The 24,601-nt window shown below is 40.0% G+C and overlaps 1 protein-coding gene across 1 annotated transcript in view; it reads left to right on the forward strand.

Moving 5' to 3' along the window:
* alk (ALK receptor tyrosine kinase) overlaps positions 1 to 24,601 on the forward strand; it is a 296,482-nt gene that overhangs the window by 172,123 nt on the left and 99,758 nt on the right. Inside the window, exon 4 of the mRNA XM_028997359.1 lies at positions 8,441 to 8,642. Coding sequence (XP_028853192.1) covers positions 8,441 to 8,642 — 202 coding nt within the window. The remainder of the gene's footprint in view (positions 1 to 8,440; positions 8,643 to 24,601) is intronic.

Genomic DNA, 24,601 nt, shown 5'->3' on the forward strand with positions numbered 1-24,601 from the left:
CGTAAAAACAGCATTGAGGGCCTGTTCAGAATGCTGCTTGCATACGAATGCCCAATAACTAAACGACATAAAAACTGTGCTTTTTTTTTTTTTTCTGAAAGTGAAGTGATTGTCATTGTGAAACACAATAAAGCAGATGTTTCACACACTGAAATGTGTCCTCTGCTTTTAACCATCACCCTTGGTGAGCAGTTGGCAGCCATGACAGGTGCCGGGGAGGAGTGTGTGGGGACGGTGCTTTGCTCAGTGGAACCTCATTGGCAGCCCGGGATTCGAACTGGCAACCTTCTAATTATGGGGCCACTTCCTTAACCGCTAGTTGTCATCCACATGGAGATGCCGAGAATGGCACAAACACTGTTTTAACCTTTCCTTCCTCACTTGTAAGGAGCACTGTAACTACCCCTTATCACCTAAAGTAGTTGTATCTATCTGCAGAAATGTTCCAGTTTTAGAGGAAAAAATGTTCCTACATATATCCACAGATGCAGAAGAAAAGCACAGCACATCCTCAAAGACAAACGGCACATGTTAAAGTGGTCACGACAGGATCATTTTCCTCCCTTCTTCCCTGGTGCACAGTAGATCAGTTTTAAGTATTTTTTTGTGACTTTATTATGTATTTCACACATTGTAATTCTTCTAATAGTGTATTACAGGAAGTTCTCATTTCTAGAATCTTGTCACAACTGGGTGCACCTGGAGACGCACCTGGCACCAATCGGCATGACAGCAGGGCGGTTATAAAGGACTTGTTGAGCAGACCATCGAGGCTGCGACGTTTTATGTGGACCATACGACTTATGTGTACAGTCAATTTCAGTTCTGGCAATCGCCACACCCATGCGGGTTTGTTGATGTTCTCCCCTTTTTTTTCTCTTTTGTTGGCCCTCATGCCGGTTTTGTTTCCTTATATTAATAAATCATTGTTTGCAAGATGTCCCGCCTCTGACTCCCCCGTCGGCTTGCAGAAGTGACAAATCTATACAGATTTGTATCGATGTGGATTGTTTTTCCTGTTCCCTTTCTTTCTTAATCAGAGCATTGAGCAGATGATGATAAACTTTATTTCATTCACTTTGAATTTGTCTCCCTACTGCCACACTACATGATTGTGAGGGCTCATGTCTCAAACTCTCTGGGACAAAGCCAGTTTAAAGCTGAACTTGGGGATCAACAATTAAAAGTAGATTTCCACATAATTGTAGGAGGTTCAGTTGCAGAAGGCAGGCTGTCCGGACATTGCTGTCAAGTAAAAAAAAAATCTGAATCTTGCAGTGTCGATCTTAAGAAGTCATACTTTGTTTAATATACTCCTCAATCTGGCTTTATTGACTAAACCAAAATGACGCAGAATCTCTCCTTCATTATCCTCCCCAAACCTGAATGTCTTTCTGGGCCTTCACAAGTCTGTGCAATGTGGCATAGCCGTAGCTCCTTTGAGGTGGCCAGAGCTAGTAATTGGATCACCAGCTCTCTGAGTCACTCTGCTCTGCTAAAATAAGTAGGCGATGAAAAAAGTACCACGGGTGTCAAAAACAGCCGAACAGTGTTTGTCCACGCATTCATACACATTATTGCTCCTTGTCCTTAACCAATGTTAACTTACTCTGTTCCTGTTTGTTGTAGTTGTTGTCAGCACAAACAAGCACAGAAGCACACATATGCCCACTAAACACTTAAATGTAGAGCACTGAGACACTGTGTCTGTGCCAATTCTGCTACATGTGAGACATGTAATGACAGCCATCCCAAGCCTGTACTGATCAACATACCAAGGTTTATATGAATGTGTATTCAGAGCCAGACTTTCAAAATAAAATGTGTTAATGCGTGATAAAATAATGCATTAACACTATAATAACATGTTAACATGCACATACGTACATAAATAATTAGGGCACAGATTAATGGCTGTGGTTCCTTTTCAAGTATTCAATTCAAACTAGCCAGAGACTATCCCTATATATTGATGGAGGTGGACAGTGAAGGAGTCATTTTCAGATCAAGCTTTATACCTTGTTATACCACGGTGTACGGTATAATATTTTGTATAGAATGCTTCTTATAATGAGAAGGAGTTCAGACATTTGCATTCTGCACATGCTGTGTGGCACATTTCAAAGGTAGCAGCATCATCTGGAAGAAATGCTGTAACACGCACTTCATGCCTCTTCTTCAACAGTTTACGGTGGCTCTTTATTTTTTTATTTTTTTGTGGGGGTGCATTGTGGTAGTGATAGGCACCGTATTTCAGGCAGCCTGTGTCCCTCTTGCTTTGTTGTTCCCAGCGTGGCCTTTTGTCTCTGCAGCAGAAAGGCTGATTGAACATCAAAGCTGCACAAGCTCTACAAGGTAGAAGATACAAGCCGCATAATCAGGCTTATATGCAGCGAGGGTCCCGACCTTTTTCCTTTCTGCAGTAAACAATACCTCAGTGCAGACACATTTCTTGAAACAGTTTTTGCGATGATTGGCCGGTTTTAAAGGAATAGAACAATTACGTAACCTATTAGGTAAGAGAACCCATTCGTTAGACCTTGATAACGAGCACCAATTATGTGCTTGATGGCAGCTAATCAGTTCCTGACTTGTTTTGACAGTGTACATGGGGGCTGTTGTTCAAATGTAGCTCGGGCCGAGTGACTCACTGGCTCCTTCATTATGCTGAGTAAAATGGCTGTTAAACATTGCTAAAAAAAATTATAATCAGATATTTGGAGCAGTAATCATATCTATGTACCTTGCCAGATTTTTATAATTTTCATTTCAAAACGTTAGGAGGTCAGACTGCACCTGTTGACCAGGTTTAGTAAGGTGAACATAATACCATAAATTGGTGCTCGGTCTTGTTTGAGCACAACACAGTAAATCTCTCACTTGTGGGACTAATTAAGGATTATCTTATCTTGTCTTATGTTCATGAGTGTCATTGGGTGCAGGGAATTATCCAACACATTCCTATGAGTGCGAATTGGTATGTGATTTAAAAAAAAATGGCTTGTCTTTGGGGCACCATGGGATGTCCATTGTTCTGAGTGTTCAAATACGAGTCAATATTCGGAGGCCTGTCCCTTCGGGAGCCAGATGTTTGGAGAGTTTGGTGCTGCCTTTCACTTTGTTGTTGGGCCTTTTGTCCTTCTCATCTACCCCCTTCTACAGGGCATTCTCCTGCAACTCAAGGGGCTTTTACCCCAATTCTACCATTGTTCTTACTGTAAATGAAAAAAAAAAAAAAACATTTGCTGCAAACATCAAAGGATATTCATTTTTTTGCCATTGTCTGCCCCAAACATGGCATTTTGAATGAGTGGGGCTTTTTTCTATAACAAAAGATGAAAGACCACTGTGTTTTTTTTTCCTTAATGGTATCCTCTCACAAAAGCACCAAATCCTACCCTTTGGCAAAAATTGTCAAAACAGGGCACATTTTTATTCTGTATAAATAAGTGGATTTTTGCTTTGTTAGGAATTGTAGCACATATTTAGTATGAAATTAACCACATTCCCCTTTTCTTTTTTTGCAATAGTTGGAGTGGCGGCGGTGGTTCAGTAAATGTCTGCGGGTCTTGCTCGGTGATTTTGTGATCTTTGGTACACAATGTACTCAGCATTATGAAATGTTGAAAGCCATGGATATGGGAAAAAAAACACAGCTCCTTCACAGCAATGTGAAGTATTGTCTTTATAAGAGGATTTGTGGTAAAATACATTTAAATAGTTTTCCCCCTCCACTTAAGCCTTGTTGCCAGTATTATGTTATCGTGGTAAATGCTAAGCTTGCAAGCATCCTGACTGATTTGGTATGCTATCAAGTAAACGCGCCTGTTGATTGAATCTGTAATGGTGCAGAAGAAGAGGAAAGGCGCTTAGTATTCCTCATGGTGTTTATTTTGGAGTGTATTACCTTGGCAGCAAAATCACCATGGAGACCCTGTCCAGAAATAGAGAAAAATGTAAGCAATTTACTCCCTAACTCGTGTTAAATATGGCTGTGTGTCAAAAGAGCAGTTCTGTCGATTCTTGTGGGCCGAGTGAGTCCACCAGCTGCTTTAGAACTGTAAGGCATTTAAGTGGATTTGAGCCCCCCCCAAAAAAGTGGCATGTGATAAATGGCACTGTTTTACCTGGGCAGTGGAGCCCCGTCCCTAAAAAGATCCACGTTTGCCACACGTCTTAGGCTTCGGTCGAAATGGTAGTGGCCTTTATTTTCCCTGCTTTTGTGTGCTGCGAGAGCTTATTCCAGATAAGGATTTTTGGATTACACTATAGATTTATATTTGTATTAAACATAGCCCATTATTTCTTGAGACTATATAACGAGTCTGTAATACCTACTGAAATGCTTGAAGAGATTTAGAGGTTACTTTTATTGCAGATCCACAGAATAATGAAATTTTTTTAATAGAGAATTGCCTCGCCGGCACACTGTTTCAGCATTAATGTTGTAATGAACATGAATAAACGTGATGTGTTTATTCACATTTTTACAAATGCCATAATTTTTTCCTCTCGCCTATTCAATATCCATAACCACCTTTTCCTAAGCAGGAAGCAGGAGGCACAGGGCCCTATCCACTCACACCCATGGAGGATTTAGAGTTGGCAACTCACCCTAATTCGAACTCACAACCCTGGAGATGTGAGGTCACATTGCTAATCGCCGAAACATCGTGCACCACAGTTAGGCCCTGCTGGTTAGCATATTGAGACGTGCTGTGTGTGTCTTCACTTTCAGCATCTGGCACGCGGTGCTCAAAGTCGCAGGAAAATGGGTTTCCGAGCTGCTTCTTATTTAAACTGTAGCCCCTTTTCTGGCTTTAATAGCACAGCGGAGTCAGCATGTTCTTAACATACTTCACTTGAATCTGAATCATGGTGGTGCGGCGCACACTGATGCATTCAATATTTTTATTCACCGAACACTGTGCTGCGCATGAAGTAAAACAAATAAATAAGCGCTTAAAAGATGGAACTTTACACGTTCTGCATCCACACACAAAAAAAGAAGACACAAGTCTATTCTCCCACAGGGCGTAAATTGCTTTTCTGCTTAGACTGAAAGCTGCTTTGCATCAAAACGGCAATGTTAGAACTGAGTGGGTAGGAGGAGGATGCGCTGCAAATGCATTTTTGGAAATACTCCTTGCACAACTGCCAAATTGTCTGGAGTCTCTGTGCATTATGGTTCATGCAAATGGAAAAAGCAGCTTAATGAGCTTTTACTAAGGCACTGTAATTTTGCCCAGGCTCAGGGCTGGCCCTCGTCCCTGGTGGCTCATGGGAGCAAGGATCCCCTCCAAAAAAGGATGAAGCAGGAATAAGGATAAAGAGAAAAGGAGAAGAAAGAAAGTTTTGCCCACAGGGGGCCAGAGACGGACACTAAATGGCCTGTTCTATCAGTCTGGGCAGCGCTCTCTGACAGCCTTTTAATTTATTCTTCTGTTCCTTTCATGTCTTTATTTCATTATCCTATCATTTTCCCCTCATTTGCTACCTGCTCTCTGCTCACAGCCTGAAATGTCACCGTGTTCCTTTTGTGTATCCGCATTTCTAATGTGGTCACAGCTTTAAAAAAAAAAGCATTTGTGCTACAGCTTTTATCACTCATGTTATTAATAGTGTGGATTTAACAGGTACAGCGGTACACTCCCAGAAGCAATTGCAAATGGGCACATCACCCACAACCAGACAACTATACAGATTGTACCTTCCTGTTTGTATTGCTGTCTCTTTCTGTGGCATTTCACAGGTTTGCACCATCTTCAATGTGCTGTCATTGCCCATCAAAATGAGAGCTGGTATATCTGGCGACTGTCTTGTTATTGGATAATTTCACTGACACTCACCCCCCCAAAAAAAACCCCACACACACATGCACCATTTTTAACATTATTATTTCAACCTTGTTGTTTTTGTTTTGTACTTTTTACTTTAGAATTATGCAATAAACCATATTTACACGAATAGAAGACCCCTCCTTTCAAAACAAATTTTTAAAAATATCATAAAATATCATAAAATATTACGTAACTCTAGACTGAAGTTATATGTTTTTTTTTATTGTCAAGTATATATTAGGTATTATAGTATAATATCAGTATAGCAGGACCCGTACATTCTATACTTTTAGGAAGGTACTGGAATTGCTGTTCATGGTAACAAATCCATGGTAAATAAATCCAAACAGTGATATAAATTCCAATTCCAGTTCCAGTTGAACGTGCTGGGCATTACATAGATGCAAGACGTCTAACAGCCAATCAGAATCAAGTGTTCACAATTCAAAGGTCTGTAAATAATTGGCTGGTAACATGGAAAAAAATGCTGGTGTCGTGTGCTCTGGTGTGTTCACTGGTCATTGTACAAAAAATGAATATGTTAGACCTGTTCACATTCAGCTTTTCCCATGTGCCAATTTGAGGGCTGTGTCAGGAGCATCCTGGGTGCCAGTGTTGAATGGCCTCTGAAAAATAGAACTGTTTCTGGGGAAAACAAAAAACCCTTGATGGGGACTAGACTCTGCAGTGGAGAAGGGCACAAAAAACAAATATCAACAGCTTAAACTCAATTATAAGAAGCAGGATTCATTTTAAATAGGATCCAGGTCTGCATTATTGTGCACAAACCAACCTTAGACAAAAAGTGTCCTTGTCACATCCTAAGCTTCTTCTTGGTACTCTGGATCCGTGAACTCTGGCTCCACCTTGACTTAATGTTACCTGCATTCTCTGATCATTGTCACCAGTATTAATCTTCTGTGGTTATTGCATTTACAGGACACAAACAAATAAACACATTTTTATTACAATTCACATAACTTTCAATTGCCTGAAAAGGTACTAGAGAGATTGGAAAGTCTCTTAAAAATGGTAACTAGGTGCCACTGAGGTGCCACTGGAAAAATAAATAAATAAATAAATAAATAAATAAATAAATAAAGCAGATCTGTGCTGCTAGTTAGGAAAGGTTATTTTGATGAATCCTAAATATAGTACCATTTAGGGTCATTCAGAAATGTCTTTGCTTTTGATAAAAATATGTTTATACTGATTAAACCTCCTGTTCCGAAATTGCTCATGCTGCAAATGAGTATAGTTGCTGGAAATTAGTATTAATGAATGGCATATCTTCATAAATGTAGAGAGGTCCATTATCAGCAACAATTAGTTCTGAGTTCCAATGAAATGTTTGGTTCAATAATACAAGTCTATCATTTTAAAAGGTTAATTGATTATTATCCTGCATGGCTAGCAACGTGGCCTCACAGCTCCAAGGTTGTGTTTTTAAATCCCAGATTGTGTGTGTATGTGTGTGCAAGGTTTGCATTCTATCCCTGTATTCCTATGGGTTTCTTCTGGGTTCTCTTGTTTCCTCCCATCATCCAAAGCCATGTACTCTTGGTGGATTCGTGACGGTATAAAAATTGACCGTACTTGTACATGAATGGTGTGTGTGTGTGTATGTGTGTGTGCGCACCCTGAGACCCTGTTTTGCATCCAGAGTCCCAGGATGGGCTCTGGCAGCCACATCCCTGAGTAACAGGAAAGTGAAAGTGAAGCACAGCACCTGGTGACACAACGAAATGTGTCCTTTGATTTTAGCCATCACCCTTGGTGAGCAGTGGGCAGCCATGACAGGCACCTGGGGAGCAGTGTGTGGGGACGGTACCTTGTTCAGTAGCACCTCAGTGTCATCTTGGTGGTTCGGGACTCGAATCGGCAAACTTCTGATTATGGGTCATTTTCCTTACGTGCTCGACCAACCACTGCTCCGGTTATGGATATGGATAGTGAGTGAGAGTGAAAATTGATAATAAGAATTTTCATGAAAAAAACATTTGTAATGCCTAAGGTATTCCAGTATGTAATATCTGAAAGGATTTTGGGGGATTCTTTTGAAACAAATAATCATTACTTATAATCAGTAATTATTTTTTTCAAAATCAGGCTGGGCCTAAACATGCATTGAGTTAACCTGCTGTAAACACTTTAACTTTATTAATGCTATAAATATGTGTAAATGCTGTCATTCGCATTCTGGGTGTTAATTTATGTTCTTGTGCATCTGTGCCTGTCCAATCCACTGACACTCAAACGCGACAGTCCTGACCTTCAGAGCAGTCTGACAGCCAAAAAACATTCCAAATCTCTTCAAAATCCTCATCACCATTAGGCCATAAAGTGAAATTGTTGCAGTACGGGGAACCAAATGCTGCTTCACAGTTTTACACACATAATAAATACAACAGACATGTGTTAAATATGATTGTTTTACACTGGGGTGTATGCCGACCTGGTGGTGGGGGTGAATTTGTCCCTTGAAAAGGTACTGGAAATGCTTAGCTCTAGATGAGATGAAAGTATCATGCAGTACTTGACCTGAAAGGATTTGTTTTCTCTTGGTTAACATCTCTTTCTCTCTCTCTCTGCCATTTTAGGTCAGTTCCTTATGGTGAATGGCTCAGCTCTGGGGGGGCCATGGGTCCTGAGCCCCTGGATACGAGGAGATCAGGGTCCCTGTAGTCTGGTGATGATGGTGTTTCTCCAGCCGAAACATAACGGCCGTTTCACTGTGTGGCTCATCGAGAGGGACAAACCCCCTAGGGTCCTCCTGGCCACCGACCCATCCAGTATTTCAGGGTAAGAGCTCTTCTCTTAAACTGCTTCATGCTGGGATGTCACTGATCCATTAGTGCTGCATCATGGGTATTAATAAAACAAAAAAAAACATCTAAGAAGGCTTCTTTTTCTTTATGTTGCATGTTTGTTTGGCTCCTTTCTGCTTAAGTGATGTGGTGTCCTCTCAGGACTATTGTGTATGTAGGTAGCATGTTGATGTGGGCTTTTGCTTCTCCATTTGCTTCAGTTTAATAATGTTCTGAGGCAACCATCTCGAAGAGCCATTTGGTTGACTCATTTCATGGATTTTTGAGGTTATTATTTCTGATCAGTCAAGCTACCCTAAAAAGTGTACCCACGCACACTCCTCTCCTACTGCCCATGAGGGTCATGGTCAACTCTGTCCAATGACATAATGTCAGGCAGGCCGGGACAGTTTTTTAGGTCCCACTGGCAAGATCAGACTTTGATGATTAATCTAATCTTTTCAAAAACATGTTGGTGAAAATGTGGAATAGATGATTATATGCATGATATTTTATGTATTTAGAACTAGGCAAATGTTAATTGCTGTAAACTAAGAATGCTTTCAAAATATATATTGTTTTATTTTTTACAAAATGCAAAGTGACCAAATTATTTGGTTACTACTCTTTGCCTTTAAAACAGCATGATTTCTTATAAGTACACTTGCAAAAAAACAGGGATTTTGTAGGGTTACATTCAGGTTCAAGATCAATAAATTATACCGAATATGTACTAATGATCATCAATTTCACATATAACATGAACAGCTGTTTTAATGAAAAAGAAACAGTTGTGTAGGAGGCTTAAACTCCTAAGTCGAACAGCCAATGCTACCAAGGTGCTACCAATGCTACCCTGCTACCAAGGTGAGACTTCAATGAGACATTAGATGGTTTTACTACATCGGCAAGGTCTTTCCCAGACAAATATTTCAGAGCTGACTGGTTTCAAGATTTGATCATCATGCTCTTTTGAAAAAGCACACAATGTTGTGGTATATACACACAAATGGAGCTGGAAATTTTGTAAATGATGAGATATGAATTCTCATTATTATTGATCATGGAAGAGCATCAAGTAGGTGTTTGATTGACCCCAAATATATTCTGCAGTAGGCCATCAAACTCAAGCATATATGTCATTAAAAAATCAAGTGAAGTCTGGAGAGGATGGTATGCGTCCCCCAGATCCATGACCTTTGGGGATTCATGAAGAGACAGAAAAAAATTGAGGAAGAATACAGTCACAGAATATCTGTGTTTAGTCTACAAAGATGTTTGGAACAAGATGTTTGGTTCTCAGGAGGGTACCTTCAACAACCGTGTGAAGGTGTGCCTAGAAGAAATTATGCTGTTGATATTTGAAATATACTATTAACATTTTCATTTTTGAAAGCATTCTTACGTTATACAATTTTCTAATCTGTTTTATGCACATTAGTATATATATTATTTTTATGAACATAAATGCAGTTTCTGTGCTAGTCTAATATATAAATAGTTAGAAACAGGACAAATAGGAAATAAATTGATATTTCTCACATACTGTCACGTTCTTGTCTAAATGGAAGGAACGTGGACAATTTGTGCTTGGTGGAGAGTGGAAAGGAGGGACACACGGGCCAAACCAAAGTGCGATAAATGTGTATTTACAGTGCAAGAAGTGCCATACACAACTAAACCAACCAGTGCTATATACATTATCACAAAAACCAACACACACAAACTATATACAACACTGACACAGAGCCAAACACACATACAAATACACACACGGGCAAAGGAATGTACACATAGAAGAGAAAACCAGCAATAAGTGAAAGTGAAGTGAATATCATTGTGAAACACTGTAGCACAGCACACAGTGCACACAACAAAATGTATCCTGTGCCTTTAACCCATCAACTTAGGGAGCAGTGGTACCAGGGAGCAGTGTGTGGGGATGGTACTTTGCTCTGTGACAACTCAGTGGCAACTTGGTGGTTCGGGATTTGAACCAGCAACTTTCTGATTTCTCACTACACCACACAAGTCTACACTACAGAGCTCTAGGTTGCTCTCTTCAAGTCTCAGGCCTCCTCATATGATGGCAGCAGACGAATCAACTGACAGTTGTGTTTATGTTTAGCATGGCTTGTGAAGGGCTGAAATGAGTAGAAGTAACCACAATTTTAAGGACAGACATGGCACCACCATCGCCACCACCCTGTATGTGACCCTCACACACCTGCACAATAAGAACACATTCAACACCATCATTATTCAGCACCTGGTTGAGAAGCTGAGCCTGCTGGGCCTGAGCACCTTCCTCTGCAACTAGATCTTGGACAAAAGGCAACACAATGAAAATCAAAATTGAACTAATAAGTAAGGATATCAAGAAGAAACAAAAAGATATTCTTTTAACTCATGCATTGGGAGCCTGGTTGAACTGGTATGTTTAGGACATGTGAATGGACAAAGTGCATTAAACACAGACAACATTCAAAATGTATAGTATTCTAAAACAGGTGAAGAAAATTGAGGATTGCTGCTAGGTTCAGGAAGAGATGCTGTCAGTGTAACAAGAACTAATATGAAACATTGCAAATGGTTTGGTGTGGCAGACAGTTATTGCAAATAGATGCGATCCAGGAGGTCATTGCTTTGATTTACAATAGTTTGATTCATTGGGCTGCAAATAATTAGTATAAATTACCATTTCAGAGTGGTTGTGAATAATAAATTATCACTTCTAACTGGCCATTATTTGGACAAGAGAAATAAAGGAATTTAGAGATGCTGGAGTTGCACGAACTTGGACAGGATGCACAAACCTTTAGGAAGGCAGTATTAAGGCAATTTCTTTCTGTGTTGTTAACTTTTGTATGGCGTGTTTGAAGATGACTCACTGGATTGGGAACGAAAGTGTCACCATAAAAAAAGTAAATATACATGCAAATAAAACCACACTAAAATCCCCCGAAGACTGTTCTCGCCTGAGGGATTATGTGCTCCAGAAAATGTGGTGCACCTCAGTTGTAATGACAGGCCCCTGGTGTGTGCATGACTAGGAAGGTTGCATCACAAGATTAGCTCCCTCGTTCATTAGACACCTCCAGTAGCTCGCGCAAACAGAGACAAGTCCTGGAGGAAAAGCCACAGAAATAACATTGCGAAGAGGTGAAGGTCAGAGGATCCAAATGGAACTCCATAAAAAGGCTGTAAAAACACAGTGATGTCAAACAGTGATCCTTAGAAGACAAAAGGGCTTTATTTCAAATGGAAAATGTTTAATATTACATTACAAAAACACACTTTTTTGTCGCATTGTATGATTCTTCCATTGCTTTCTGTGATGTTTTTGGTACATTGTGTATATGAAATGTAAAGAAAGTTGGAGAAATTGAGCGAAAATGTCAAGCTGACGAGTTGGAGGCCATGTCTATAGCTACCTAAAGTTCACACTCTCACTTTTTCTGTTCCCCTAACATAATGGATGGGTTTGGAGCAGTCTGCAGCACAAAGAAATAAGATGAAATGATATTTTTGAAAAAGCATCCTGGCCTTTCAAAGACACCACTCAAGTGCAGTTTGAACACATATTTCACAATAGAGTACTTAAAATATGTCAACAAGGCAATGATTATGGTTATTTAAACTTCATCACATATGGACCAGTATGAAAGTTCTATAAGGACATCAATGTGAAGTACACATGTGCGTGTATTCATCTAATCCACAAATCGTGTTTTGAAGCCAGTGTTACGTGACTGCATTATTAAAACCATTAGGACCCACTTTTTTTACATGCATGTTGTGTGCCGCTGAACTTCACTCTGTCAGATGTGCTCAGAATAGTCTTTGTTGGTTTTGGCATGACTGCTTTTGATCCAAATGCTCTCAGCCCAGATTCCCTTATCTCCAATCTCTCCAAGGAATAGTGGTGGCTAACCTGCCAGCCATCATTCCATTACTTAAAAAGTGCTGGGACACATTAAACATGAAAGAGGAAGGATATCTGGATATATCGATGCCTGTTATCCAACTGAAAACATGCTGACAAAATGACAATTTTCCTCCATTACAGAACTAATGGCACCATATCAGACATTAGATGCAGGATTATTTTTTTTCCAGTTTGTTTAACATATGACCAGCTAATCATAGAAAGTGAAAATGATAAGGATTTTGACTGAAAGTTACTCAGCCCAAGTTTACTCCTCAAATAACTTCGAAAAGACTCACCTCTGCCACAAGGCAAACTATTTTTCCTGTTTCAGTCACTTTTTCAGTTCTGTTTTTTTTATTATGATTTCAAGCATGCTATTTTTTCTCTTTTCTGCCCATTAGCCTACACAAGTGTTGTAAAGGACCATCGATCTGCTCTAAGCATAACTGTGACAAGCAAGGCAACATATTTGTTATCAATATTTAGATATCACTGTATTATGGTCTACAGTAATTAATGTGCTATGGTTTCTGAAATACTGTAAATACTGAAAATTTTAATTTTTCATATTCACCATTATCTTTGCAGCCTAATAGGTTTATATGAAAAGATTCAAGACCTAGACTAAAAGAGAACTTGAATTTACTCTTTTAGTCTGGGACTAATCCAAAATGTTGTAAAACTAGTGTTTACTTTTCAATAATTCTGTAGCCTACTAATAAAAATAATAACACTTCAATTAATGTACAACTCAAATATTGTTGAACATTATCATTATCTTGTACTATCATTAAATGTGCAAATGAACTCTGGAGGCATTTCCGGAACACAATCATTCTTTAATGCAATAAACATGCATGGCATTATTCATCCACTGTAACAGTGATGTTACAGTGCCACTTCCTCAGGAATCCATTAAAGAACATCACAACTCCTGCTTGGTTACGCATTACCCCATTCTTCTCTGTTACGACCGTTTACAGCACCATGACCGTGGTACCATGATGGTTCATTACAAACTCATACATCATCAATTTTAAAACCCTTTCAGAATGTCTTTTTAATAAAGATTTGTCCATTCATGTTCGTTTAATGTCAGCTTATTATTAGATAATGGTTACAAAGGACCTAATGGAGCCGTGAAAGGTGAAATCTCATTAGCAATTCATTTGAAGGTTCTAATTTTTAATTACAGGAAAGTACTACTTTTCTTACTGTTAATCACTGCAGCCTCAGAAAGCTTCTGTTTTTGAACCGTGTCATCAACACACATTGTCAGTTCTTGGATTGGTGCTTTCTAGGGTTGACCTTTTCTCTCTTGAATTTTGGCCAGTATTGAACTACAGCCACCAGCTGGAAGCGAGAGCCGTGCAAGCGTCCTATAAAGCCACGTGTGGTTTGAGACTGTGCATTTCAGTAAGATCACAGCAGTGTGTTTCTGAAGAGTGCTGTAATCTTCTATTACAAATGGCAGCAACACCATGTGCTACTTGCTTTCCCTCTTGTTCCCGCATATCCGCAAACATGACAGAGATTAATCCAAAGAGGCCCATTAGGAAATTATTTAGTTAAGCAAACTGAAACAAAGTACTAAGCATTCAGGAAGGGGGAGAAAGAGAGAGACAGAGATATGAAAAAAACAGCTGAGATGGAAAGGAGGGCTAGAGCTGTCTGCACATCTCTAAACATAACAAAGGGAATGAGAAAAAAAGTCATATTTTGGGGTGTGTGTGTACTTTTGCTAAAAACGTGTGATGGTGCTGTTTGAAGTGTAAATACTCCCTTCTCACTGAGCGCCGTTGCTCCTGGTCTCGACACCCACCTCTACCCCAGGCAGACAGGGATAGACTTCCAGAAGCCTTCATCTCTGTCCTGCTGTTTCATATGCAAATGGTCCTCCCCGCTGAATTCCCGTCAACGCTCACTGGAAAAAGGTGCGATGCCAGTCGGTGAGTAATTCATTCACGCACTGAAGGCCCATTCGCATATGGCACACACACGCTTAGGCCCATATGCAAGATAATGAGATCGGGTACTGGAGTATTGGTGCATTGCTCAGTGTGTGCAGGCGGATTGCTCAATTTGTTCTGTCCAGTCCGCGACAAGTGGAGTCGTACCTGTAATCACCAAACTGGGAACATAAAATCCACTAATCATACTTAGAGCAGGATAATGTTCAAAAGGCTGGATACCTTTACCAGAACAGTACCTTGTTTTCAATGACAGTTATTGAACAAGAATGGCATATATATTTAAAATGCTTTATTTTTTTCTTCAATCGACCAGTCAAAGCTGTATATTAACAATAAATAAATAAATCAATAAGTAAGTCGCTCTGGATAAGGGCATATGAATGAATAAAAATGTTGGAGACTTTTATTTTTAGCTACTTGGGGTAGCATGAGGATTGTGTAAAATGTAACATGTAACAAAACATTTGTGATAAAGCTGTCATAAAAATACTACATAGAATAACAGTACTCAGTACACTGTGCATGTGTTGCAGACTTGGCCACTGTTCTCCATGACAACCACAATGAAAAGACCTTTCAGGTCCTTAATGATTCATACCTCATAATGCGATATTCAAGTAACAATTACAGAAAATCAACAGTTATGCTCACTTTGTCAGAAAGCGCTCACACACCAATTTTCCAGAAGCACAAATTGGCCTCTGAAGACATCATCGTATGTTGCAACTGATCCATTGAGAAACATTTGGACATACCATATGTAAACAGCCGAAGACTTGCCTGCTATGTTCTTACTGTGCCCATCAGAAGTGCCAGGGCTGCGGCAGCCCCTTATGGTGGATTACGCCTGTAATTCCTGGCACGTGCATCACTCTGACGAACCCACTGGGCCGTTCAGTCCATCTGCTTTTGTGCACTCTACCATCCTCACAGCTTTTTTTGTGAGTTTGGACATGTTTTAGTGCCTTCAGTCCCTCAAGATTAGTACACTTTAGACTATGTGCATGCCCTCATAGACACTTTTTTTCATTTACAGGATTTAGCAGCCGATCTTATCTTGAGCAATTTACAATCAGTTAACTTAGAGTTACTCAGAGTTAAGTGTCTTGCTCAGGGTCAGAATGGTAGGAAGGGGGGGTTTGAACCTGTCACTTTGTGATCTACTGGTTCATAGGAGACTGTGTTACCTACAACTACCACCCTGCTTCATATATTATGGCCACATTTCCAAATAATCTGGAAAGTGCCAGTAAAAACAAAGAGCACAGTCATAGCATACATCACTGCTATGTCTTTTAGGACACTAGTTGTATTTTGCATGAATCACTCCACTGTGTATGTCTTCACAGTCCACACGTAGTCAGTGTAATTTTGTCCCGTTACTTGTAATGAAATGTTATGAAAACGTTGTTGACCCCTTACCATAGAACTTCAAGCACAGTTATCTTCAGTTTCAATGTTCCAATAAATTTACAATAAAATAATGACAACTTGACTACTGTTAGAGAATGTTGCCAAGATAGATAGGATCAGATTTTCAATGCTGAGTGTCTGTAGCCTGTTCACTGACAGCACCTTTTCAGGACAAGGAATCTCGGTCATATTTCGTTATCACAGGATAACTGACATATTCTCACATTATAATCATCTCTCTCTCTCCAAATAGGCTAAATAAATGTATTTAATTGACTGTCATGTATCAAACAATAATAATAAGAACGACACAAATGATATATTTATTAAAGAACTACCCCCACTCCTGCGGCCCATCGACCCACGACCCCCTTTGAACCCTTGACAATGGACAGAGCAGGAGCAGGGCAGGTCGGGGAATGGTTGTGGTTGTGGGGAGGGGGATGTTTAGTGGAATGTCACTCTTACTCGTTATCAAATTTTGAGAGCCCCACAGGCAGCTCTTTGTGTTCAAACACAAAAACAAGGCAATAACGTCATCATTCAATGCAAAATTCGGGCAGAGCTGTCAGCATTTCAAACTTCCGCATCAAATCGGCGAAAGCATGTTGTGCTAAGTAGAGTAGCCCTTATATGCTTTTTCCATGTACATCCCAAACATTACATTGCTCAAACTGAACAAGAGCTTTACAGGCGAATGCTGTAGTATTCAGTTGGGCAGGGTGCTTTATTTCATTTCAATGTGCTCTGTTAAGACAACTGATAGGATTTATGTTTGCTATAGAATTTCCTGTTAATAAGGCTTTGTTGAACATTTTCAGTTTCTCTTTTTTATTGCAATGTTTGAGTTAGACCATTCAACTCAGAATTTGCCACTTTGTGGCCAACTATGCTTAAAAATGTTTTATGAGGTCGTCTGAAAATAGTTTATAAATTATACTGCCTAAAAGTCTAATCCAATTAGTTCTGTATTGAATTCTGTATTGACTAGTTATTTTTTCATCAAGTAACTGAATGAACTATTAAGTAAATTTTCAATTAAGTATTTTTTTCTAGTAGATTTCAAACAAGTAGATTTTTAGATGAGTACCTGAGTGTAGATATACTCCCTATAATACACTCCCTGAGTGTAGATATACTCCCTAAAAGTATAGATACTTTCACTGGCACCATCAAAAAAAAAAAAAATCAAGCAAAACTAAAAAAGAAAACTCTCACTTTGTTGCCGAAAAAAGTAAGTTGGGAATTTCTACTTTCGAGTTTGGTGCATTGTGCACTTTCAATCAAAGCTGTTGCTGATGCAGTCGCCGCCATGGTTCTGTGTCTTCTGCTGAGCGATAAGCGCTGCCCTGCAGCAAGCGTTTCAGAAGGGACTTGGTAGAGTCTTCTCTGGCCTGACCTCAGCTCTTCTGCCGGCGCCCTCTTTCACTTTAATTATCCCTCTGCGCCAGCAAGCCCATTCTGACATCAAAAGAAGGAGAGGGTGGCCTGAAATGGAATGGGATGCATTGGTTTCCTCCTCCAACAATGGCGCTGTATACATTCAGACCCTGAGTACTTCGAATGCCCCTGCGGCAATTGCTGTCTTTAAATAATAAAAAAAAAAAGCTTTGTAGAATATTCTCAAATATGCTTTTCTTTATTGTATGAGCCATACATAAGTGGACCTTGCTCTGGCAGCATTTGAATGAATTCGCTCATGGTTGGATAAAGGTGTTTTGTAGGTGTACGGTGCTTTCTGCATTAATGGTGTTTTGTAACACTGCTATGTGTGGTGATTTTACTGGGTTTCAGTATTATGCACAACGCTTTGTAGGGTTATGGTGCTTTTAAGCTAAACATTTTGAAGCAGGTAATGCTGTATTGTAGGCTTGCTGTGTTTTCTGGTGTTTTAGACACACATTACCTCATGGAATTCGTGATTTATGGGTAGTTTGTTATAGTATTTAATGAAATGTTTTATAACAATGTTTACGTAGGGTTGCAGTACCTTGAGCATGAACGGTGTTGAACGGCATGAGCAGCTGTCTGCTGCTGGTTCTTTTTGTAGGGCATTTGTGCTCTTTAGGGTCACATTACTTTGATGGACAGTGCAATCGTGTTGTTTTATGGCAACAGATAAAAAATTGCGACTTCTATTTAACAGCATTTTTGGACGAGTAAACAGTGTTTTTGACCGTGCTTTTGTACACTTATAGGGAATTGTAGGTTTAATGTGCAACAGTGTTCTCTGATGTGTTTTGGGTGTTGCTTGTCATGAAATAGTAGGGTAGCAGTGGTTACAGTGTTTGTTGTAACCACTGAAGACATACACAGTGGAGTGATTCATGCAAAATACAACTAGTGTCTTCACTGCTATTATATGTTCCTAAAAGACCTAGCAGTGATGTATACTATGACTGTGCTCTTTGTTGCAGTGTTTTTTTCAAGACTTTTACGCTGTGGTTTTACAAGATAAGAGTGTTTTTAGGTCAACTGTGCTAATAACTGTGCTAGCATGGATAATGGTGTTTTGGTGTGTAACGGTGCAGTGCAGGGTCGTGGTGTTTTTAGGGTAACCGAAGTTTGTTAAGACCGTCCATTACAGCTCGGGGAGCTCCCACTGGGAAGCGTGAACAGAATCCATTCGTCGGTGGCAAACAGGTGTGTGACAGTGCATTTATTCGCAGCTGTTCTGCGTGTGCGGTTGTCTGAGACTCTAATGCACTCAAGATCTTTATAATTAACTCCCTTCATCCCTCCCTGCTTCCCGTGGATGCAGGATGGAGCGATTCTCCCTCAGCTGGGAGCGCTGAGAACATGCGTCAGGTGCTGTGGAGGAGGGCCTGTTCCACCACCTACTCCAGCTCGGGCCAAGTGCTTTTTAACAGAGTGGAGGACTTTCTGGAAAGAGCTGAGCGCCTCTTTGCAATCCCTGCACAGTTATTTCTGAAACAAGTGGAAATTTCCTCATTCCACCGCCTGAATAATTGGAAAAGAAGGAGGGCTCTGAGTCGCCCTTGTTTCACTCCCTCTCGCCCCTGCTTTGGAACCTTCTTAGGCTTATGTGAATGTGAATGAAGAAAGAAAGAAAGAAAAGGTGGAACAGGATGAGCGATTTATCTTCCAACCTGTAAAGACAAATATCTTGTTCCAATTGCCAAATGCCATGAAAATGATCGATAGGGAATGCAACACTTTGTAAATGTCAACCAAAATGCCCTAATTGCTTTTCACGCCAATGATCACATCTCTTTTCTTCCAGTTGCCTCTCCAACTGATTACCTGAGGATAGCATAATCAGGTACAAATACGCCAGCTCATTAAGGTTCCAAGTGTGTGTTTTTGTGTGTGTGTGTGTAGCTCAGAGCTTGGCTTTGGATTAGCTCAGCCCATTTATGAGCTTTGTCAAATTCTTGTGGCCCCTTCCAGGAATTTTTGTCGGGGCACAGATGAAGGCATGACCCTGGCACCTGGATGTTGTTTCGCATTAAATCCCCTATCACAGCTGTCAACCTCTCTGTTTTTCACGGACTTTCGGTGTCAGGGAACAGAGGGCCTGTTATTTATTTATATACTTTTACCTCTGAGCTCAGTGTGTCAACGGGAATGTGGGTTATTTTTTCTATTAATAGTAGAAATGAAAGTACCTACCATACAACTCATGCAGCGAGCTTTTTTCAGTCATATGGGGATTTTAATGGTTGTAATATGATAATTTTGTTGTATTTAAAGAAAGTGATTTTATTACAACATAACAATATATATATGAAACAAGTTATATAATCACTCTCTTTAAATACCATTCTGCCTTGTTACATTGCTTATGGTCATGTGTCTAGGAACAGTGAGTACAGAAGTGTACAGCGATGAAGACCCACGCTTGACACCAGTACAAAAATAGTGCCCTCAGTTCAAGCTCTGTATACTGGCTATCTACGAGGATTGTGTGTAGAAACTATTTTTTGGCCATAAAAGTTCCTGTATCTAAGCACAGTTCCCATGAGTTCCCATTAAGCTCCCTTTAAACAAACTCGAGTGGTGCTAAGTCAAAAAGGCTGCTTCAGTGAATGCAAAAGGACTAGCTTTTCCATTAAGTCAAGGCCTTGACAACTCAGTAGCCTTGATGAATGGAAATCCCAGTGAGGTTATTATGATTTGCTACCCATCTGAGCAGAAAGAAAAGTAGAGGACTGGGGGAAATAAGGGCACAGATTGTATTAAAACTAATTTGGTTACAGTGTCTTCACCAGCTGATAAGAGTCGACGAGCTGCCGAAGCCTGTCAAATGCCATTATCTTCAGCCGGCTACTTCAGGAGAGGATTGCATCCCCCTACGCTCTGCATTTACCATGGCTGGAAAGCCATTACCATGGTTTCCCAGTTAATGAAGCATTGTTTGCATATTGTCTACACAAGGGTGGTGTAGACAATGCGATGAAACTTTCTTTAGCCTTTTTTTTTTTTTACTTTGTCAGTCTTCATAGACTGGTGTCTTGTGTAGACTGTATGCAATGAAGCTTTATGTTGTTTTTGCTTTTTTTTTCTGCATCATTTTTGTTCATCTAGCATCACTGTTCATCATCTGAAGTGGGTTAGAATACAACGACAACAGCTAGAAATTTGTAGAAATATACACATTGCCCCTCAGTCTGATTAAATGGAGAGCAATTGGCACGCTGGTTCAGAGTGCCCACCGCACTCAGTGTAATTAGTCTGTGAAGCTGCATTTCTTCAGATAGCGTGAATCACTCTTTCAAATATAGAAATAACACTTTTTTTTTTTGTTATTGAAAATGTTGAAAATGTTTAGCACTCACCCTCTGGTCATGTTTAATATGCAGGTATTGATGAAGTTGGCTTAAGAGTCTTTTGATAAAGTGATGTTCATGAGGGAGACCGCCATCGACTTTGCGTTTAAGGATGCAGCAGACATAGATAAATGCAGGAGGGTCAGTGGGAGGTCACGGTTCTACTGTGTTCATATGTCTTTAATAAATAAAGGTCACTGATCTGGTCTCCCTGTGCTGAGGTGGCAGTGATGTTGCCCTGGTGGTAATCTGGCGAAACTTTTTTTTTTGCTTCCCTTCCTTCCCATTCTGTCCACTTTCTTTCCAGCTCACTATGGACTGGCCAGACTGGCACAAAGCAATTTCCTTCAAGTCAAAAGGTGTTTTCTTGAATGTCCCATGATGTAGCATTTTAAAACATATAAAAAGATAAACCTTAAAAAATACTGCTGGACCTGCTAGGGGGAAAAACTGAATGGCACCATATGTCAAAAGATCAGCACAAACATACGTAATAAAGATCAGAAGCTGCAGTGTGGTTCCGAGGCAGCGCACACTGCATCACACAAAGGTTTCAAGGCAAACGGGTCAGCCATTCCTGAAATATTACAAATATTGGAATTAGTCACGGCAGCTGTTTCACTGCCTGTAGGCATAAGGTCACTCGTTTCACTCCACATGCGCAATTAGCAATAAAAAAATGCAGAAGCCACGTTAGCAAGCATATCGTCGTGAATGTTACTGATGAATGTGACACGGCACGCTTGGCTCGTTAGTCATAAAGCATCATCAGATGCCATCTGCTTGGACCATCTGTTTTGGGATGTCTTAGTTTGTCCTGTGAGTTCAAGACAGAATGCGTCCATCTATTAATATCTCTACGTGCAATTATTCCATTCCATTCTGTTCTATATTTGGATGAAAGCTTAATGGACTTGTCGCCGAGTCGATAATCAGATTGCCTTGCTGGTCTGGGTTCAGTTTGCTCACTGTGGCAGATTTGTTGTGTGAAGCATCAACACATGAGGCATAATTCTTAATAATTCAAAAATCCTGGTGTTTTACTCTGGCTTCGGATACACAAATTATGTATGAGATTTAGGGAGTTTTTCTTTTTTTTTTTACTCCTGCCCTTAAATGTGGTTAATAATTCAATTTCATAATGAAAAGCTTAAAGGAACAAGAGCCATCTGTGCAGTCTACTCTCTTTCTTTCTTTCTTTCTTTCTTTCTTTTTTGGTAAATTGATATATTTCTGCTTTTAGTGTGTGTTGTTTTCCCTGATGTTCAACTTCCTTGTGTTATGGTGCTGACTGCAGGGCTTGATTGTTTGCTAAGAAAAATCAGTATTTTCTGCTTCAGTCCTCCCATAAAGCAGGAGGATTTATGATCACTAAACGTGTGCTTTAGAAGCTGCTTTCTCAATTAAAGCACGACTCTGTTGTCTCGTTCTTACAGAAAGCCGAAACACGGCTAGCTTTCATTTTAATCCCGAACAAGAGAGCAGCACTGTCCCTTCTGATGAATTTAAGATGGAGAACCAAGTTCAAGATTAAAAGGAATATAGCTGCATGGACATTTTTTTTTACTTAGCAGAGCAAACTTTTTCCCACCTGGCTTTTGAGATGCTTCAGCACAATTAAACACAATAGTTTCTTTTCTCCAGTGTACATAAAAAAAGAGACCAATACCCCAGTCTTGGAAGCAAAATGTTGGACCTATATATGTCCTGACCACCTAATAACTCTATTGGTGGCTTTCTGGAATGGCTTTCTTGCAAGTTTGTGTCTCTCGTGACATCTGCAACATTGTCTTGAACTTCCAGCGTGGTATCAGCTTGCTGATGCTGTGCACCGGGGTATTTTTCTGAGGGACTGAAATTTTATCACGACAAGGAGGCTAAGCCCGTGGACGCTTTCTATGAGGCCAAGGGTAACGAAGCTTAAGAGGTCGGCCAGCTCAGACCTTGAGTGTGCGCCGTTTGCATGCCCTCCCTGTGTTGGGGTGGGTTTTCCTCAGGGTTTCCAGCATCCATTCAAATGCATCCAAAAGCATTTACACTAGATGAATTGGCTACACTGAATTGTTCATAGTGTGTTTGAATGAATGGTGTGAATGTGGACCGTGCATCCCGATCCTGTGTTGGACTAAGCAGCAACAGAATATGAGCGAGTGAGTGGAATTTTGTTTTATACACTGTGATGGTGTTCATTTGATGGTGATTCCAAAGTGGAACTCAGATGACTTCCATTCCAGGCTGGAAATTAGTATTAGGTGTGTAGGGATTGTTTCTTTGTAGTCTTACCATTGAAGGGAGTTAAAGGCCTGCAAGTGAGCAGCAAAAGGGAAAGGCACTTCAGAAAAGGCATCAATCATTGTATGTATTTCAAAGCCAGTCTTTGATTCCCCCCCCCCCCCCCCCCCCCTCCCCCTTTGTTCTGTCATTTTTTTCTCTTCAGCCCTCCCTCTTTTTTGACTCTGTCATTCAGTATAAATGTCTTTGGACCACCCTGCCTCTTTCCGTCACTCTAAGCCTCCAAGGCCTGTCATGGAACGGAGGTAACATGTACGCAGCCATGGGCTGCCTTTGTCATTTTTATCCTTTTCTTTTATTCATCTTTCCACCTTATCCTGCACCTCCTCTGTTAGCCGTTGACACCATGTGTTTTGCTGCTCTCCTTCTTTTTTACTTGTTTCATTTTACAGATGTGCATGCAAACACTCATTTTTGCATACACTTCCACATTAATTACTCGAGTGTGCTTGTCTGAACTTAATAATTCCCTCAGACCCACGGGTGATTTGTGCAAGCATTTAAATGGAAATTGATACAGGCCTCTTATTTCCAAAGCTGTTCTAGAAATAGGCTTAAACAATAACCTCAGGAAAGGATCAAAGTACATGTTCTTCAAGCACTGTGGCGAGAACATTAAATGAAAAAAATGAGTAAAATTAAAGTGTAATGCCAAGTGGCACATGGGACCTTAGGCCACTCAAATTACATTTAAGACAGCTGGTAAGGTCAGGAATGCTTTTGTAGTTGAATTAACCTTCTCAAGCTTGCAATGTATGTTTGACTCTGTGGTGGCAATGTGATGGTATTTTATCCTGGTTGCCTCCCGCCTGCCTAATTATATCAGTGATATGATATCTTAATGCAGTAAGTGTGGTCTGCAAAAACCTATTTAACATTAAATTAATAAATGGTAATAAGCTTAACTTCTTTTGATTCAAAGGAGCAGTTATTTTGGATGCTCTGCAGATTTCTAGATATTGGAACTTAATACTAGTGCTATATATAATAGTAGAATTTATTTATTATAAGATTTTTGTGAAGTGCATGATTATTTCAAGTATGTTTATTTAAGATAAAGAAGACAGACTGTTTAACCTGGTGTCCTGATCCAGGTTATATAAATAAATAGACAGCTACATAAATTAGATTGTGTCAGATAGAGTGTCTGATGTTCTTCATTTTGTCCAAAGGTGGATGTGACAGGTTCCAGCTTTCTTTCTCAGTACCCTGAGAAAGCTTAATTTATGGATAGGTGGATCTCCTGTAAGAATACTCCCAAAAACACTAGGAAATCATCCCTATAACCCAGAGAAATCATAATTTTAGTCTATCTACAGTGCTATCTAACACAGAGAACAGTGTGTGTGCTACATTCTGGTCCAGGGCAGAAACATAAACCAAAAAGAAAGAGGAAGGGAAACGCTATTTGTGCTTTTTTACTATTAATAAAAAACTTAAATAAATGTAATTCACAACACAAAGACGAAACAAAGCAATCAGGCCACTAAGAACTGCAGGGTAGACAGCTGCTGCCAACAGGGCATCTGGCCCTCATTTTTCCACCTCAGCGGAC

The sequence above is a fragment of the Denticeps clupeoides genome, chromosome 1, assembly GCF_900700375.1.
Source record: "Denticeps clupeoides chromosome 1, fDenClu1.1, whole genome shotgun sequence".
Taxonomy (NCBI): Eukaryota; Metazoa; Chordata; class Actinopteri; order Clupeiformes; family Denticipitidae; genus Denticeps; species Denticeps clupeoides.